The sequence below is a fragment of the Trachypithecus francoisi genome, unplaced genomic scaffold (genome assembly GCF_009764315.1).
Source record: "Trachypithecus francoisi isolate TF-2019V2 unplaced genomic scaffold, Tfra_2.0 Lachesis_group16, whole genome shotgun sequence".
Classification (NCBI taxonomy): domain Eukaryota; kingdom Metazoa; phylum Chordata; class Mammalia; order Primates; family Cercopithecidae; genus Trachypithecus; species Trachypithecus francoisi.
In genome coordinates this window covers 69,666,894-69,686,422 of record NW_022681461.1, presented here as the reverse complement: position 1 = coordinate 69,686,422, position 19,529 = coordinate 69,666,894, and the positions used below count along the sequence as shown (strand labels likewise).

Genomic DNA, 19,529 nt, shown 5'->3' with positions numbered 1-19,529 from the left:
TTGCACACATATCACTTTGGTCTTAAGAGCAGAATAGAGAGGTGAACTGAATTAAAAGAAGAACTGCTCGACTTTCTCAAAAGAAGACATCCATACAGCAACAGACACATGAAAAAATGCTCGTCATCACTCGCCATCAGAGAAATGCAAATCAAAACCACAATGAGATACCATCTCACACCAGTTAGAATGGCAATCATTAAGAAGTCAGGAAACAATAGATGTTGGAGAGGATGTGGAGAAATAGGACACTTTTACACTGTTGGTGGGATTGTAAACTAGTTCAACCATTATGGAAAACAGTATGGCGATTCCTCAAGGATCTAGAACTAGATGTACCATATGACCCAGCATCCCACTACTGGGTATTACCAAAGGATTATAAATACTCTACTACAAAGACACATGCACACGTATGTTTATTGCGGCATTATTCACAATAGCAAAGACTTGGAATCAACCCAAATGTCCATCTGTGACAGACTGGATTAAGAAAGATTTGCACATATACACCATGGAATACTATGCAGCCATCAAAAAGGATGAGTTTGCGTCCTTTGTAGGGACATGGATGCAGCTGGAACCATCATTCTTAGCAAACTATCACAAGAAGAGAAAACCAAACACCGCATGTTCTCACTCATAGGTGGGAACTGAACTGAGATCACTTGGACTCGGGAAGGGGAACATCACACACTGGGGCCTATCATGGGGAGGGGGGAGGAGGGAGGGATTGCATTGGGAGTTATACATGATATAACGTTATGCACATGTACCCTAGAACTTAAAGTATAAAAATAAAAAAAGAAAAAAAAAAAAAAAAAAAAAAAAAAAAAAAAAAAAAAAAAAAAAAAAAAAAAGAAGAACTGCTCAAGACCCCTAAAGGTGAGGTTAGTAAGGAGCTCAAAACAGTGACCTATGAGGAACAGCAGAAGATCAGTACAGTCTAGCAAATAAATAAGAATACAAGTTTTGGAGACAGAGCATACTACAGTCAAGTCATTTAACAGTTCTGTAACCTTGCACAGGTCTCTTCCTTTGTCAAAGACTCAGTTACCTCCTCTGTAAAGTCAGGGATGAAAGTAACAATCTACTGCATTGGGTGGTTTAGAGGATTGGATGAAATAATACACAGTCAACCCTTTAGGACAGCACCTGGCACATAGTGAGGTCTGAAAATAGCAGTTGTTATTGCTGCTGCTGTTTGGGAATTTCCCTCCTCTGGTAGATCTTCTGGCTTCTTATTGTACATATTCCGAAATTCTTAGCCCCTTTTCAATCCTGAGCCCCCTCACTACAATCTCAGTGTGGGAGTAAGAGACAGAAGTAACCTAATCAACCACTCTTTACTACCAAAAGCCCTTTTATTTTATCACCCACAGGTTTCATTTTTTTAAATATTTTTTTAATTCCAAAAGTCCTGTATAAACTGAATGCTAATGTATTCATTTTCCCAAGAGATAAGCAGCATGCCACGCTAAGTTTAAGCATTTCCAGCAAAAGAGCAAAGGCATGTCTTGGATTCCAAGTTGGGGTTCATTGAATAGTGAGTAGGGAAGGAACTGGAAGCCAGGAAGCCAGGAGGGTACCCATAATATGCTCAGGACTACACCAACCAAGGCTCTCTCTCCTGGCCTGGGACTCTTGCCCCAGCATACTCTGTATTCTCAAAGTTTACAGACAAAAGTTGGAACTCTTTTGTGGTGAGAAGTCAGGAACATGCCAGGATCTGAGGTGCTCCTTCTCTCATCCCCTTCCCAAATGTGTTCCCTGTTCCATCCCCAGCTGCCTGGATGGATGGCAGTACTGGTGCCCTTTTAAGGGCCTCAGTAGGAGGCAGTTGGTTTTTTCCCACCCTGGGTTTGACATGCTCAGCACTCTCAATTTCCCTTCTGCATCCACTGATGACACTGACCACTCATGACAGCCTCTGCACTTGGTCAGATGCCCTTCCAGGTTTGGAAACAAAGCCGGTGAGCGTGCGAGAGAGGGTTGAACTGACAGACAGCAGTACATTTTGTTTTACTGAAATACATTTTCCTAAGTTGGTTACAGTTCAGCTTCTTCCTTCAAACCTACTGCTGGGCAGTTTTCCACCTCCTGAGAGGGAACCTCCACACCTCCACTCTCACTTTCTGAAAACACAAAACTAGTGTGTGAACAGCAGTGCATTTTGTTCATGGGTTTGTTTGCGTAACAAGAATATGCTCGTGTTTCCCCATTTTTCAGAGGAGCATTTTCTGTCTTCCTCCTTTCTCCTTTCTTCTCTTTCTTTTTCTTTTCCATGTTCTAGGTTGTTTTAGTGGCCTGGTGGTGAAGGGTGGAGGAGCACTGTCTCCACGTCAAGCTTCTGATGTGTTTGATTCCAAACTTGTGTGCGTTGAGACAGCCAACTGCAGCTCTTAGCCTTGAACTTCACTTCTAACTACTGAACTATTTTTATGGCCACAGAGGGCAGTGGTGATTACAACTCCACAAAATCATGAAGTAAGAGAGATGTAAAGCTGGTTTCTTTCCCATGAGGATCCATGGTAGAAAAACACAGTTTGCCAGTGGTTTGGCCAAGCATGAGGAAGGAAGTGACTAGATTCTTCCAGGAACTTAGTGACCAGGATGAAATAAGACACTTTTCTTCTCTTATTTCAAATTCTCCATCTGTAAAGTGGGAGGATTTGAGGTTTGTTCACGCACAGATATTCTCAAATCAGACATTGGAATCCTGGTTCCAGGATAGTGGAAAATAGAACTAAAGTACAGAGGAAGGGCTTAATGTTTAAAAGGTAGAAATAAAGCCATGCACTGGCACTGGAGACACCAAGGGATATAAGAGACAGACTTTGCCTTCAAAGGATTGACCAGCCCCTGTATCTGCTTGAGTACAAAGTGTTCAATGTGGTAATGAGGAACAATTATGCTCTGTGGCAAGTTGAAAAAAAAAATCCTACTCATATTTCTCAAGTCCCAACAGGGGCCTTGTGATGGTCCCCCATAGTGGGGCAGTCCACATGTCTGCTATTTTATTTTCCCTCAGGCTCCAAATGTGGCATCCTCTTTCCAAAAATCAATTTGAATTTATTTCTACTTTTGACAGCCTGACTTATAATGTCATGCTTTCTAGCATCATTTCTCTGTACTTGAACTCCTTGATCATCACATGACTCTCTAAAAGTTGTCTCTCTTTAACCCCAAAGGAGACCCAAATTTGTAGAAGTTACTAGACTTATTCACTGTCATCCAGAGGGACCTACATCTACTATATGGACTGTATTGTTTTAATTTTAAATAAATTTGTTTTTTGCCTAAGGTTAAGTGATTTGTATGGGGCTATGGTCCAGATTAAAATTTAGACATTGCCATTTTAACACATGTTGGTGATTATATAATTCTTGATTTATCATTTCTAAACTTACTATATTTTAGTTAGCCTTCACATCAGTTATGTGCCTACATGGCTGAAGTCTAGAGCCAAACTATGCAGTCTTCTGAAATAACCTTTGTTCCTAAAATATTGTGACTGCTGCAGCTTATGAAGGAGATGTGATTGTCTTTGCTTAGTTGTTCTTTAAGCATAAGACAAATCACAGGGCTGTCGGTGAGTTGTGCATATTCTGCTCAATGTGGTCAGTTGTGTTATTTATCAATTGTGGTTTTGATGCTCCAAGAAGGAAGTGAAGTAGTGGGAAGAGAGCTGTAGGCCCTTGAACTTTATAATTCAGTTGCGAAAATGATCATCTGACATAAGATAGTTACATTACTATTGTGTTACTTTTGAACACAGCATCACAATTCAATTGTTGCACCTCCTTACTTAGCAAGAGGTTCCTCATGCCTTAATGGCCACTCTGAAAATAAATGAACTCTGAGTTTCTGAGGCTGTCAAAACAGAGATTGGAGTACCCCAAGAGAAGATCTTAGGGAAGTGACTGTTCATCCAACAGTTTGTGCATGAGTGTATGTGACTGCCTTCCATGTGCCAAGCACAGTGCCAGATGCTAGAAGTACAACATTGAACATTGCACAAGACACCCGTAATTCTGCCCTTTTGGAATTTCCTGCAGCAAGATAAATAGCTAGCTGGATAATTGCTGTTATGGAGAAGTCCAAGGTGCTGAGCGAACACAGAGAATGGCTACCTGACTCAGACATAGGGGGTCAGAGTAGCTTTTAGGCTGTGTCCTAGAGGATGATTCATGTTAACCAAGTGAGTGTAGCTGAGCTTGCCAGGAACCAGGTGTTCTGACACTTTGCTTTCTGTCCTAACAATCTCTAAAATTATTTTCCAAAAGGTAAATGAGAAAAGTAGCAGCTGTGTAGTTTCTAGTAAAACGCATGCATTGTAAAATAGTGCCCTTTATTCTGAGATTACTTTTTCTTTTGGAGTACTACTCAAGTACCTTTTATTTTATGATATGAGGGACCTCATACATGGTGGAGTGGTTTTTTTCCCCTTTTGAATGCTTTATTTATCCATCAAAATTACACATCACTGCTGACTTCCATCTCAATGTTTATTATCAGATTGGTGCAGTAGTAATTGTGGTTTTTGCCATTTAAACGTAAGGTTGAAAACCACAGTTTACTTGTGCATCAATCTAATAATATCCCAAAAGTCTAAGAACCTCACCACTGGCACACTCTGCCTCTCTGAACCAGCACCTCCTCTCCTCTGAACCAAATTCTCAGGATTCTCCATCCCACCCATTACCTGGTCCCATCGTGATCCAATCCACAAGGAGCTGAAGGTCAGTGATTTTCCTATGGGTTGGCCTTCCAGGAGACTCAGCAAAGGACATGCTGCTGGCAGAAAAATCTCTTACTGGGTCTAGCATTTAGAACAGCAATAAAGGAGGCTTTGATGTGCAGTGTCTGTGACTGATAAAAGAAAAATACTACAGGAGACAAAATCAGAAACCAGACCAACATTTCAGCTTCCCTCACTCCCACCCTAACTCAGTATCAAATTTTTCCCCATGTATGAATACCACTACTTCTTATATATATTCCTGTTGCTGTGAGACACTGCCAATGCCTCCTTCTCCACTTTCATCACCTCTACTCCATCTCCCAAATTCCTTCAGAAATCTCCCTGGAAAATGTAAACCAGATCATTTTATCCTCTTACATATAATCTGCTGTCGTCTGCTTGGGACTCCCAGGACACTTTCAATTCTCCATTGCCTGGTATACAAGACCCTTCCTCATTGTCTTAGTTTGTTGTGTATTGCTTCAAAGGAATACCTGAGACTGAGTAATTTACAAAGGAAAGAGATTTACCTAGCTCATGGTTCTACAGGCAGTACAAGAAGCCTGGCACCAGTGTCTGCTTCTGGTGAGGGACTCGAACTGCTTCCCTTCATGCTTGGAAGGTGAAGAGGAGCCAGCATATGCAGAGATCACATGGCAAGAGAATAAGCAAGAGAGAGAGTGGGGAGATGCTAGAGTCTTTTTAACCACCAACTCTCACCAGAATTAATAGAGTAAGAACTCACTACCATGAGAATGACACCAAGCCATTCTTAAGGGATCTGCCCCCATGACCCAAACACCTCTCACTAGGCCCCACCCCCAACATTGGGGTGATTCAATGTGATATTTGGAGGGGGCAATATCCAAACTATAGCACAGATGTAACCATTGCTGTCCCCTCCAGCTTCATCTTGTGAGGTTCCTCAAACTTGCAAGTGAGGGCTTGTAGTGTCTCTTCTCATGCTTTTATGCTGCTGGGCTTTCTGGAGCTTCTGCCATTTTCTCTATTTCCCACACTTGGTTCAATATCAAACCAAGGTTTATTCTTTATGTGAAACCTCAGTGGCTTCTGACCCTCCTTCAGCTGGGTGTCATTGCTGTATGCTCTCATTATATTTAACACCCACCCGCTCTATCATAACACGTATGATAAGAGGAAGTAAGAGACTAATGGCTAAGGATATGGTCAGTAGCATCAAACAGACTAGGGGTTGTGTCCCACCTCTGACACTTTCCAAGTGGAGGGACCTTGGAAAAGTGGTGTCAGCCCTCTTATCCTTGGTTCCATCACTTATAAGTTGGGGATACTCTAGGGCTTTTGAAAAGCTTCAAAAAATATACAAAAGTACTTCAACAGTTCCAGTGTGTAGTAAACTTTCCCAAATGGTAGTGTTATTAATATTATCATATTATGTTGTGATCATTCATTTGTTCATCTCACTTTCTTCATAAAACTTCTAATACATTGATAATGAAAATTGTGCTCTTTTTTCATTATCTATAGGCAAAGTTTCTAGCTTAAAGCATGGTATTTGATAGAATCTCAGTAAGTGTTGATGAATGAAAGCAGAAAAGAATGAAATGAGTGATATGTGGAAAGGAAGGAAATTAGGAAGGAAGAAAGGAAGGAAAGAATGAAAGCAGGGAAAAAGGGAGGAAAAAATGGAGGTAAGGAAAGAATGACTCATTCAATAAATAAAGGAATGATCAATTTTAAATTAGTCTTTGATTGATGCTATTACATTTTTCTTTTCTATGTGTCAAGCTTCCATACAAAATCTGTTATTTTGGAAACTAATCATTCAAGATTCCAAGAATTTAATAAACTCTCCCAGCATTTTCTTTCTGTGTCTCTTTTTATAGACTGGAGAGGCAGATTTAGGCATTTTTGACAATGCAACTAAGCAGGAGGATCAAGTCCAGATTGTTAGGGCCCTTGGGATAAAGAACAAAATTCAGGGTTTTGTACTGGTCACAGCTTGGAGAAAGCTTGTTATTTGGAACAAGGATATGGATGCAATAAACATTCTGAGGTTTATCTTGCTTTAATGACTTGCCTTGAGTGGCTTTGATCTTTATATTTGATAATCATTTTCAAATGGTCTGGTGTGTTCTGAGAATTAAGTAGTGGTTCATGGACTTGAGAACCTCCTTGGAAATGGCAAGCTACAATCAGAATTTGGAAATGGGCAATGTTACGGAATTTGCTCTATGAGATGGAGAAATAGGACAACCTCCTGTGAAGAAGGTAAACACATTGATCCAGTGTTGGGAACCAGGGTTGGCTGGTAGAGCAGGAACCCAACAGGCATTGGGAGCTAATGCCAGTTTTCTCTTGATCCATGAACTAGCTTAAAAGAGAATTTTGCATCTCGAGGGTTTTTCGTGAGTTGAGTACTCTTCTAGGCATTTCCTTGTGCATTACCTCCTTGAATTTTTATATCCCCCTTTCTGGGTTGAATTTTCTAATACCCATTGCATAGGTGAGGAAATTGAGATACAAAGTGACAGGGTCAGTTGTCCAAGATCACAGAGCCACTTTGTGGAAGAAGGAGGATTTGAATGCCAGTCTGTCTCTCTCTTAAAATCACCCTCTGCTGCCTTTTATTCTAACCTGAAAGGACTGTTCCCAGTCTCTAGCTAGCTTAAAAGTGGTCCACTCTTGACCAGTGTATAGCTCACACAAACCCTCCTCCAGTTGAGGGCATCTACATATGGCCAGTACCATCTCTGTGACCAGCCACACCCATCAAGAGCCCAGGAAGCATGACTCTGGCGTGACGTTGCTTAAAGATCTCTTCGGCTATCACTTCTAAGTCCGCTGAAGAGTGACCTGCTTTGAGTGGGAATAGAAATTGAGAGTCCTCAGTCTTGACCTGGGCTCACTATAAGCTGTACCATTGAAACGGGAAGGCCAGTGTATTATGCTTCTAGAGGTGAAAAAACTCAGGCCTTCTCACACTTTTTTCCCATGATTTTATTTAAAGGATTTGTTGCTGTTGCTGTTGTTGTTTTGCATTTTGAATGTGGTTCCTTTTTGCTTCTCTCTCAATAAAACAGGCCCTGACAGCCCTCTCATTCAGATTATTACAGAGTTGTGCCATCTCAGGCCAGTGCACTTAGGAAATATGTTGTTGGCACTCACCAACGAGTGAGATGCATAAAGAAAATATTCTAATGACAGTTGAGTTGAGAGAGCTTTGATCTCCCTCCAGAACTGCACTCATGGCTTTGAAATGCAGTTCTGGCAAAGGGGTAAAGTCTGGGCGCCTTGGCAATCAGGGCTGGGCCCCCTGAAACAGACATTCCAGGGGACCCACAATCTCCACAGTGGGATCCAGGTGCATGGGTTGTGTAGGAAGAAAAGAGACACTGAGACACCACTCTTGAGAGGCAGCTCAGGGGAAAGTATCTAAATCAGGAGGGACACTTCGATCTAGCCAACATTTTCCAAACTTTTTTGTTTGTACTGTTGTTTGGTTTTTGGCAAAGGTGGAAGTGTGTAAGGGGGAGGGGTGTGGAGGAGGAATTATGGTCACATATTTTTGGGTACACTTCCTGCACTATCTATCTTACTCTTATTTTGCATATTTGAGGCTCCGAAAATTCTTGCGATTAAAAAAATGTATGTATTTAACCTTGTTTAACAGACCATGTCCCAAACCCATTTGATTCAGCAACATTTTTCTTTAAATATTCATTTCTTTCTTATAAATTTAGCCTTCTGTAGACCATGATCTGGAAGATACTGATCTGTTTCACAACCTCACTGAACAGGTAGGGACCCCAAGCTACAGAACAACCAGCAGAGTATAGTGAGGAGTGGTCAGATATTCAGACAAAGCAGGTTCCCACACCCAGGTGTCCAGCTGAGGGAGAGAATGGAGGCTGCCATCCTTCCCATGATTTGTTGTCTAAACTATTCAGGGAACTGTGTCCACCTGAAGGAAGAGGTGACTTTACTTATGATACAAAATTGCTGCTATACACAAGTGACATGTACACAGGTTAGAGCAGAGAGGTTTGTTGGCAGGCTTTTCTATTCCCTGTATTAGATATATGACCTTGGGCAAGTCATTTCCCTTCCTTGAGCTCTGGGCTTGCTCATCCTGTTTTGAAACTATGCAATTTGAGAGAGAGGCACTCAGTAGCTGCCCATCGGTGGTGGTTCTCTCTTGAAGGATACTTTTAAGTGATACGGAGATAATAAAGATTTGGTCCCAACTGCCAGAAGCTCATTACCTGATAGAAAAGATAGATGCTCACACAGTGAATATAACCCAAAGCAGAGTGATAAGTACTGGAATTAAAAGTAGGGGGCACAGAGGAAGGAGGACTCATTTTCAGATAGAGGTGATCATGATGATTTGAGTGTTGCTAATAATTTTTGTTTTGCTAACAATAATGCAATAAAAGGAGCCTATTCTAATCAGTGATGCCTCCTCTGTGCCAGTCACCATGCTAGGCACTTAACCTGTGTTGCCTCTAATCCTCATGACATCCCTGACAGGTGGTCATCATCATCCCTACTTTACAGACGAGGGTGGTCATAAGAGGATACATGGAGTGCATCACATGTAAGCTGGACTTTGCAGGGTTCATAAGATTTAAAAGGCCCAAGAATCAGGAATAAAGATTGCAAGGCAGAGAAGGGAAACTAATGGACATGCTTGGGAGTTGGGCATAATTGGGAAAAACTAGAGGTTCTCAGAATAAGATAACCAAGAGAACTTGAATGATTGAGGTTGTAGGAGGAAGAAGGTTGGGTAATGAGGAAGAGACACTGAAAGCTGAGACTGGGAGAGCCACCCAGAGGCAGATTGTCAGTTTAGGTTCTTTCCCAGCAGGAGAAAATAGGAGACCAGGATATGGAGGGCTCGCATTTTCTAGTTATGTGCTGTGACTGTGCTGAGCTGTCTTATTTGATCCTATTGGGATCCGCATGAGCTAATTGATACTCAGAGACTTAAACCTACTTGTCCACAGATATAGGTCTATCTGTCCAATTCTGAGTAGCAAAGCTTCTACGCAGATTAAGCCACACAGATTAAGCTACAGATAAATACACACAGATTAATCTACAGACTAATACACACACAGAGTTGGACAGACAACTTGCCGACAGATATAGGTCTGTCTGTCCAACTCTGTGTGAGTTGGGGATTTTGACTGATTTTTCTGAGAAGTGAGTAATGTCTGTTTGTTTGGGTTTTGTTTTAAGAAATGGCCTATTGCTCTATTGCCCAAGTGGGAGTACAGTGGTACAATCATAGCTTACTGCAGCCTTGAACTCCTGGGCCCAAGCAATCCTCCTGTCTTGGCCTCCAAAGTAGCTGGGACTACAGGCATGTGCCACCATTCCCAGCTAAACTTTTTAAATTTTTTGTAGAGATGGGATCTCTCTGTGTTGCCCAAGCTGGTCTCAAACTCCTGGCCTCAAGCATTCCCACTGCCTTGGCTGCCCAAAGTGCTGGGATTGCAAGCATGAGCCTTGACATTTTAAAGTACATTTGACCAATTTACAATGTATACACAGCCTTCCCAACAATTGCAAAATGGAAGTCACGTGTCCATTTTCCTTCTCTCATCTTCACTATCCCTAGATAGTCATGTTCCTTCTGAAGTTGACCTTCTGTCCTTTCTCTTCTATCTTGTTGACGCAAAAAAAAAAAAAAAATCCTTTCAAGGCATAGGGGTAGGAAGATAAATACCCACATGGACTCCTGTCCCGAAGATTTTCCCCCTGATATATTTGAGAGACACTCAGCCTGGCTCTGTATTAGGGAAGACCTCAGGCAGCAAAAGGAAGACTTTCATCCACAGAGCTGTTTTGTTGCTTTTTTTTTTTTTTTCCTTTGGGTAGGTTCCCCTTGGAGAGGTGGGGAAGAAAGAGGCCAGTGGGGCCTGGATTGCTGCTGTGGATTCTTCCCCCTTAGGGAAATGGAGGCTTCCCAAAGTATGAAAAAAAAAAAAAAAAATCACGTACAAGCCAGGGAGAGGCTCCCACATCCCACTTCTCTGCTTTGGGCTAGGATGAATACCACTTCTTGAAAAGATTGGCTTCTGCAATTACCACTGAATAAACAACCAATTAAAATGTCTTCCCTGCCCCTACCCCACCCTTTTTCTCTTGAAGCTTTCTCATCTCAGAGCTATGGGGCAGAGGTGGCTTTCTCTAATAACATTTGTGTTCTCTGCCTGAGAGAACATTTGATGGAAATGAACAAATCAATCAGAAAATAATAAATTATGTGGAAAGGGCTGATCCAAGAAAATCTCAGCTCCTCTGTGTTTTCATTCTCCTCCCATGCATTGTTTCCCCTTTCACTGTGGGCCTGGATGAGCTTGGAAATGAGGGTGAAGTTGTGGGAAGAGTTGGACACGTCTAGATTTGTACGTGGCCTTGTCGCCAGTTGTGTGATCTCTGAACCCCTGTTCCTTCATCTGTGTGATGGGGATAAGTGATAGGAATAACTAAACATGCACTGGGGCTTTCTACATGCTAGGCATTATTCTAAGCCCTTTACGGTCTCTTTATTAACTACCTTAACCCTCTGAACAGCTATATGGGGTAGGTACTATTACCACACTCTTTCTGTATATAAAGAAACTGAGGTGCAGGAAGTTAAGTACATTGCCCAGGGTGGCCTAGCCATAAAGTGGAAGAGCTGGATTCAAACCCAGGGTTGTAGCTTAAGAATGAGCCATCTCACCCACTCCGTTGCATTGGTTCAACTACCAAACAGGGATGAGACATGTGTACCTAGCACAGGGTCTGGCATACAGCAAATGCTTAGTAAATGTTGACTGTCTCCTTCCTTGTTCTCTTCCCTGATGACAGAGCAGACTGAATAGAATTCCTCACAAGGCTTGCAGCCTAAGAAGTTGAATATGGGCCCTTGGGGAAGAGAAGGGCTCAGCAGCGAGATTTCAGATCAATATCTTAGTTTGTGTGGCTATTCTTGGAATTAGTCAGCTCAACCCAGATATAGATGTAAGCTCTCCTGGGCCCACCTATATCTCCAACTCATGTTTTTTGTGAAAAGTTGTACAAATTATGGTCACAGGAATGTTTGGTTTCGTGAGCATGGGGCTTTCTGTGACATGGGCGGCCATGACACGCTAGGTCTCAGATATATCCTGTTCACAGCAGGGTAGAGGTGTAGGTTTTCCACCCACAGAAATGCTTTGTGGCGCATCAGGCAGCTGTTACTAATGTCAATGTATTGATAAGGAAACCAAGGCCCCATTAGTCAGGAATTATTGAATTTGAGACTGAGAGTTAAGTATTTTTACTTTTACTTTTCCCAATTTAATTCAATTCCATCAAAATCTACTGAGGGCTCACCAGGTATCAAGCTTTGTGCCAAGAACTGGGCAAACAGAGATGAATAAGGCACCTCCCCTTCCCCCAGGCGGCCACAAGTGTGTATTATATAATTGAAAGAGGAAGCAATTTATTGAAATGGCAAATGAGAGAGAGTGCACTGCTAGTAGGAGGTGAACGAGTGTGGAGATGTTAAAAGGGGTGCAGGTGAAAAGAGCTTCAGGGAAGTCTTCCTGGAGGAGGGATACCAGAACAGACTTTGTATTTGTTCATCAGAGAACAAAATGCTGATCAGAGTCCCAGCAGAGGAAACAGCATGAATAAAGGTGCCAATGGGATAATGCACCATATAGGGTGCAGAGATGTTGTCTGTATGCAGTGGGGTGCTCAAGAGAGGTTGTAGAGAGAGATGAGGCTAAAGAGAAGTCTGCGTCTTGGAGGCCATGCTAGGAACTTAGACTTTGTCTTTCATATATGGGGAGGCCCTTCTATTATTCTAAGAGGGGACGAGTAGGAAACCATCATTAATATGTGCTACTGGCTGGGCTCTGTGAGAACTCCTGGGGAGAGACAGCATTAAGAAAAAGGGAAACACTGCCAAGTAGCAGCTTGAACTTAGTAAGGTATGAAGAAGGTTCTCTAAGCCTCTGGAGATAATGATACTACCCTACATCTCTATTCATAAGAAACCTAACAACTTTGGCAAGCCTCTTAAACTCTCGAGGACTTAATTTTATGATCTGTAAAATGGAATCATCTTACTTATAATATTATTGAGGGAATTCAATAAGGTAGTATTTATAAAGTGCTTAGCAAAGTGCCTGGCACACAAAGTAGCTCTAAATTATTTGGAGTGTGCCTATTATTTAAATAGTATCTTTTTGGGGGCATGATAACAGTCAAGGTTCTTTTTCTGTTTCAGAGCCTACTTGGATGTTAATGAGCTGAAGAACATTCTTAGATTGGATGGATCAACACATCTCAATATTTTCTTTGCAAACTCCTCAGAGGAGGAGTTGGCAGGAGTAGCAACTTGGCCATGGGACAAAGAGGCCCTAATGCACTTAGGTGAGTCTTAGAAACTCCTTCAGGAGGCAACTGGAGTAGCACAGTAATACATTTAGTGTGATGATGATCATTATTATGATCATGATGGTGGTGCTGGTAGTCGTGAGGGTGAAAAACCCATTTATTTATCACTTTTTAATTTACAAAACTCTTTAGCATCCTTTATCTCATTTTGACCACCAAGCAATTTTCTGAAGGAAATAGCACCATATTATTAACCATGTTTTATCAATGAGTAAATGAGACCCAGAGAGGAAATGGGGCTTATCCAACATCACACACAAGACAGTGACAGTCACAGTTGGAATCTAAGTTTCCAACACTGTCCATTGTTTGCTTTCTCCTTATACCCTCTGCCTCCTAGTTCCTGGAAATATCTTCTCAGTCTGGTAACCACACTGTACTGGCACAGCCAGTCATGGGTTGGCTTGAAAGACACCAAAGAGGCAAGAAAAAGTGAGTTCTCAAGAACTCCATGTTCCTCCATGTTCCACCCACCAACACCAACAGGAACTCTTCTTACATTCAAATTATACATATCCATAAACAAGACATAAGTTTGTACAAACCAGTCACCAAAAGTTAGACATGACAACAGTTTCTGAACCAGGCCCTGTAAGCAAACATTGTAGTTCTTTAATTTTATTTTTTCCATGCTGTCTTCTAGGACACATCTATATGTAAACATGCATTTTTTTTAACTGTACATTTTAAAAATCATAGCATAGATGAAATTCTGTGTTCTTTTTTCACTTAATATTATACTATCTACTTTTTTTCTCATGTCGCAGAAGTCTTATCCTTAGCTTCCCATCCATTTTTTTTTCACTTAAAATCACAAAAGAAAAGCACCCTTCTGGGTTATTTCCCCCTCTCTAAAGATAAGATTTTTAATAGCCACATAATATTCCCTTGAACAAGGGCACTGCCATTTATTTAATCATTTTCCCTTTGGTAGAATGTTCCCATTATTTACAAGAATGAATCATGATGACTCAGTGAACATCTTTATCTGAGAATGTTCAGGCTCAGCAGTGACAGTGCTGACTGTATCCTCAGGCCTGCCTGGTCTCCTGGTGAAACAGTCCAGTAGCTGCTCCATTGCTATTCTGTCTTGGAAATTAGAAATTCAAATAATGGAAGTTTTGCTGAATGAAACCATAGACTTAGTTTCCTCCAGACGACTCTCATGTCTCAATTGTTTTTTAGAGAATGAAACCAATTTGTGTGCGTGTGTGTGTGCGCGCCTGTGTGTGTGGTTGTATAAATAAAGATAGATACAAAGATAAATATCTACTTGTTCTCAGCTGGGAGGATTTTATGCCCCAGGAGACATTTGGCAATATCTAGAGACATTTTTGCTTCTTACAAATGGGGGAATGCTACTGGCATCTAGTGGGTAGAAGCCAGTGATGCTGCTAAATGTCCACAATGTCCACTACAAAGAATTATGCAGACTAAAAAGCCAATAGTGCTGAGATTGAGAAATCCTGAGATAGCTGATGTATGGGTATCTACATAGGCAGATGTAGATAGGCAGATAGACAGAGAGACACAGACAAGCGGGGTTGGGCAGAAGAGAGCGTGCAGCTTAGGCAAACTTGAAGGTGATCAGCTTATATCACATACCTAGTATGATGTATAGAAGTAATGCTCGACTAGAGCCAAAATTCGTGTTTGTTTTCAGCAGTGACTTTACTTAGCAGTATGGCCTTAGGCAATTATCCTTCCTTCTTCAGGTCTCAGTGTCCTTCAGTATTAAATAAGCAGGTTCTAGGAGGCCAGAAGACCCTAAGGATCCTTCTCAATTCTGAAATTCTGTCCTATTAGAAAAGCAACTGAAAGGGCCATGATCAGAGTCTGAGACGGATTGAGTAGCAGGCTTCTACAGTTAGAAAAAACTGCTCCTGATAATTCCATAAATTTCAGAGACTGGCTCAGGGCCAGGAATAAGGGAGGCTATAAATCCATAGCATGTTATAGTATTTCAGGATGATGTCAGGCTCAAGTTATTTCACCTTTTAAGAGAAGCAATGAAACAGGACTGGGGCCCAAGTGCTGTCACTCTGTGAAAAGGGGTGAGTTGGGAGGGGATGAGGTAAAGCAAACAGGGTTAGCCTAGACATTAAGTCTGCAATCCAGTCATCATCCCTGGAACAGTCCTTTCCTCTCATTACCTCAATAATGAAGCTTCATGGAGAGACAGAGAATCATTGGCATTATTGTAGCTGCTTATTTTAGAGCTCACCAGAGATGCAAAGTCCATTTTCCACAGTCACAAGGCCAGTGTGAAGCAGAACAAGGATTGCAACCCATGTCAGCTAACTCCAGCTGGACTCCAGGCTGCCCTCTCCCCATCCTGAGAGATGCTGCTCATGAGTAATTCCTCTGCAGTAGCCCCAATCAAACCCAATTTATTACAACCATATTTTTCCTCTCTTTTTCTGCTGTTACACCATGATCCCTGGAAAAAGCCTTGGGTGGGAAGCGGATTATGTTTCATGTTGTGATTGACAGAAAATAATTGAGAAAGATTTCCTGTCTCAATTTTTCTTCCTCCCTGCCTCTGCCTGCCCCCTTCTCATACCCAAGTGCATGTGCACACCCACACACTCACATGCCCTCTCACACGTCTTTATCTTTGTGTTAGAAAGCTCTAAGCAATTCAAAATTGCTCAGAAATTCAATCTCAGAAATCAAGTCCCCCAGTGACCCGAACATGGAGACAGAGTCCTTCTTCAAAATCAGAGACCTCTGCATAGACTCTATGAGTCCCTTGACTGAGCAAGCACCCCATTCCAGAGGTTCAGTCTAAGATGAAACTCCCCATGCCCATGTGGGGCTTGCCAGCTCAAATCAACAAGACCCTACCTCCTCACTATGTTTATAAGATGCTGCTCTACACCTAAAGTGCCTACTTTCAAGGTTCACAGACCTGAGTTTTAACCTTCCCCTAAACATTGTTAAATTTTAAAGTTTAATTATCTCTCTGCCAGCCTGTATGCATCTTTCCAATGCCTAAGATGAACACAGCACAAATACTACCCATAAATTCTGCTGAGATCTGTTCTATCTGCCCGAGCCAAGCAATTTTCAATTTTCTGAGGCATGTGGTATAGACCATTGCTTCTCAAACTAGAATATACAGACAAGTTTTTCAAGGCTCTTTTTAAAATACAGATTGTGCTTCTGTAGGTCTGGGGTGAGGCCTGAGATTCTGCATTTCTACTAAGCTCTCAGGTGATGATCATGCTGCTTGTCCTCAGGTGATGTACTTGATGTATGGAGGTGCTATTCTAGCTGCTCACACTAGATTAGTTAAACCTCACAAACTTCTTTAGATGAGTTAACATTCAGCAAATATTCAACACACATTTAATGAGATACCCTGCTCCAGGCCCTGTGATAGTCATTAACTATAGAATGTTGATTAAGAGTCCTGCTCAAGTGACATTAGCTAGTATGAAAACTGTTATAACAGTGAATACAACATGGTGCTGACCTTCATGAGTGTTCATGCTCTTACAGCATCAGAGGTGAAGATATGAGGTTCAGAGATGCTAGTTAATCCACTCGATGTCACAGAGTTAGTGAAGGCAAAATGAGAACCAGAACCAAGATCTCTGACCCTGAGGGCTTTGTCTAGACAAGAATATGTAGAATATTTCGAAATAAGAGTAGGCCTTACTTTGTAAGGGAGAGGTTGCAGCAGAAAGGTTTACTGGCCCAGAAATCAGAGTTTCTGAATTGCTCTCCATTGAAATAGTTTGAAATCACCTTGGGTAAGTCCCTTCACTTCTTTAGGCATTGGCGTTTTCATACGAAAAATGAAGGAATTGTACAAAATGACTTTTGAGATTCCTTCCTGCTCTGATAAGTCATGATTCATGTCACAGGTTGTAACAGCTCTCAGGGCAATGGAGTCCTAGGGTGGTGAAGCTTGTGTTTATTTTGGTCAGCATCTCTTTATCCTTGGTGGACTTGAGGGTTCTTGTACCAAGAAGCAGAGTACCTAGTTTGCCTGATTCTCTGGATTTCCCCTTACAGGTGGCATTGTCTTGAACCCATCTTTCTATGGCATGCCTGGGCACACCCACACCATGATCCATGAGATCGGTCACAGCCTGGGCCTCTATCACGTCTTCCGAGGCATCTCAGAAATCCAGTCCTGCAGTGACCCCTGCATGGAGACAGAGCCCTCCTTCGAGACTGGAGACCTCTGCAATGATACCAACCCAGCCCCTAAACACAAGTCCTGCGGTGACCCAGGGCCAGGAAATGACACCTGTGGCTTTCATAGCTTCTTCAGCACTCCTTACAACAACTTCATGAGCTATGCAGGTAGGACCCTACACTCTGTAGGGTGAACAGGACTGGATGTCAGATGTGGGATCCAATCCTGGCTCGGGGGAGCCTTGAATGAGCTACTTACCTTTTCTAAGGATGGAAGGCCTAGCTCTGCCACTCATCCACCTAATGTCTTTGGGTCATTCTCTTTCCGGGTTTCACTTTTCTCAAGACAATGGAATTGTTGGACTTGCATCTCCATGATCCTTCCTAAATGTGCAGCACATTTTTCTAAGCTCGTGGTTGTTGAACTTTTTTTATTTAACCCATGTGTCCCTTAGATAAGCATAAAACTCTCACATTCTCTGTTATTATGTTTTACAAGAACAATAAGATTGCTTTGGATTTTGCAAAGAGAAAATCATGACATGAGATTGGGTATGATTTTTTTTTTCCTAACTGCGTATATCTCATCATAGTCCATTTGTGTACCACTAGTAGCAGTGTTAGGAGCATTAGGGGATACCCTACACTTCCCTTTAGCACAAGATACATCAAGGCCTTTGAGCCCTTTTAGCACCTTTGGCAAATTAGAACAAGACACCCCTTCCTCAGGGCTGTCATAGCCCTTACCACTGCACCTTCAGCTAAGAGTTTTTGTGTTTGTCACAAGGCACACAATTGCACATGGCAGGCCAGCATCAAATTCTGTTATCATACTCAACTTGGTGTCTCTTTCCCCGCTAGAGCAAGCAAATTCTATCAATGCAAAGATAGCATCTAATACATCATTCTATTCTCAGAAGTTAGCACAGGTGCCAGTGCTTAATAAATGTTTGTTAGGAAAGGAAGAAGTAAAGAAAGAAAGGGAGGAGAGAGGAAGAGTTGGAGGGAAGGAGGAAAATGAATACATTCTCTTATAACGGGTATATAAAATTTATTATTTTCAAAAGCAATATTTCTACTCATGTAACAAAATATTGTCCAGAAAGGCCTTTAATATGCTCTCTCTCATTTAATTCTCACAACAAATGTGTAGAGTTAGAACTATCCCCACTCTGCAGATGGCAGCATTGAGGTTCACTGAAGTCATTTGCACCAAGTCACATATCTGCCTCCAAGTATTTTTCTCTTTTACTCTGTATTTCTTCTAAAGACAGCTAGCTGATGGTTGAGTGGGGAAACTGAGCAACTTGGGTAGCTTTTACATTCTATTCCACAGAGATGCTTCAGGGCACTGCCCTGGTGGCTATATGAGTAGGGCTTTAGGCTCTCTTTCCTGCTGGAGCCAGGGAAAGCACACCCTCTTTCTGACTATTTTACATTTCTGTTGAGGTTTTGCCTCATTGCATTTGAAGAGAGGAATTTGCTGCTGGAATGCAAAGGGTTCGGTGATCCCCAGTGGTTCTTTCTGCTTGTCCATTTGGGCTGATGACCCCTGGGGGCCTCTCCAGTATAAGGTTCATACAGTCCAAATCTAAATTAAAGTGTCAAAAACCCACCTCTGGTACAATTAAGAGTCTTAGATTTGAGTGCTCAAAAAAGACCAGGGTGCTGGGTATTTCCTGAAAAGCAGATTCCCACTGGGCTCCCATTCCCAGCCAAGCTGACACCCCACATCCGGTGCCCCATCCCCTCATACAACACTGCTTACGTTCCATTTCTGTAGCACCTTTTCTTGGCCAGCTCAACGCATATGCAACATAAACAATAACATAAGTTTGGAAGTTTGCCGGCCTCTTAGGGGCTAGGAGCTGCCACTAGCTACCAGACCCCCATAAACTAAATCTTTCTTTGTTCCCCTTTGTACAGATCTAAAGGGTGATTGATTTACTGTTTTTTTTAAAGGAACCCCTCAGCTCAGTGACCCATTAACAGCAGAACTAATTCACTGAGCTACGATAACAAACTTACACCCACAAAAGCATATTCAAGGCGACCACGAGCTTTGAAATGTTTGTTTTCCTTAGGATTTCTGATAGATGAGGTGACAAAAGCAGCTGGATGAAATTCAAAATGCAGAACAGGACTGGGTTCTCAGGGCTGTGGAGAGCCACCATGAGAGCTCTCTCCATCAAGACAATTGGGTGAAGACATTGCT

General features: G+C 42.0%; 1 protein-coding gene across 2 annotated transcripts in view; it reads left to right on the top strand.

The window, feature by feature from the left end:
- PAPPA (pappalysin 1) overlaps positions 1–19,529 on the top strand; it is a 255,057-nt gene that overhangs the window by 42,126 nt on the left and 193,402 nt on the right. For both annotated transcript variants that reach the window (XR_004443585.1, XM_033237652.1), the window contains exons 3-4: positions 12,996–13,141; positions 17,189–17,482. Coding sequence is in view for 1 of the 2 variants with exons in the window: in XM_033237652.1 (XP_033093543.1) it covers positions 12,996–13,141; positions 17,189–17,482 (440 nt within the window). In the remaining variant the exon portion in view is untranslated. The remainder of the gene's footprint in view (positions 1–12,995; positions 13,142–17,188; positions 17,483–19,529) is intronic.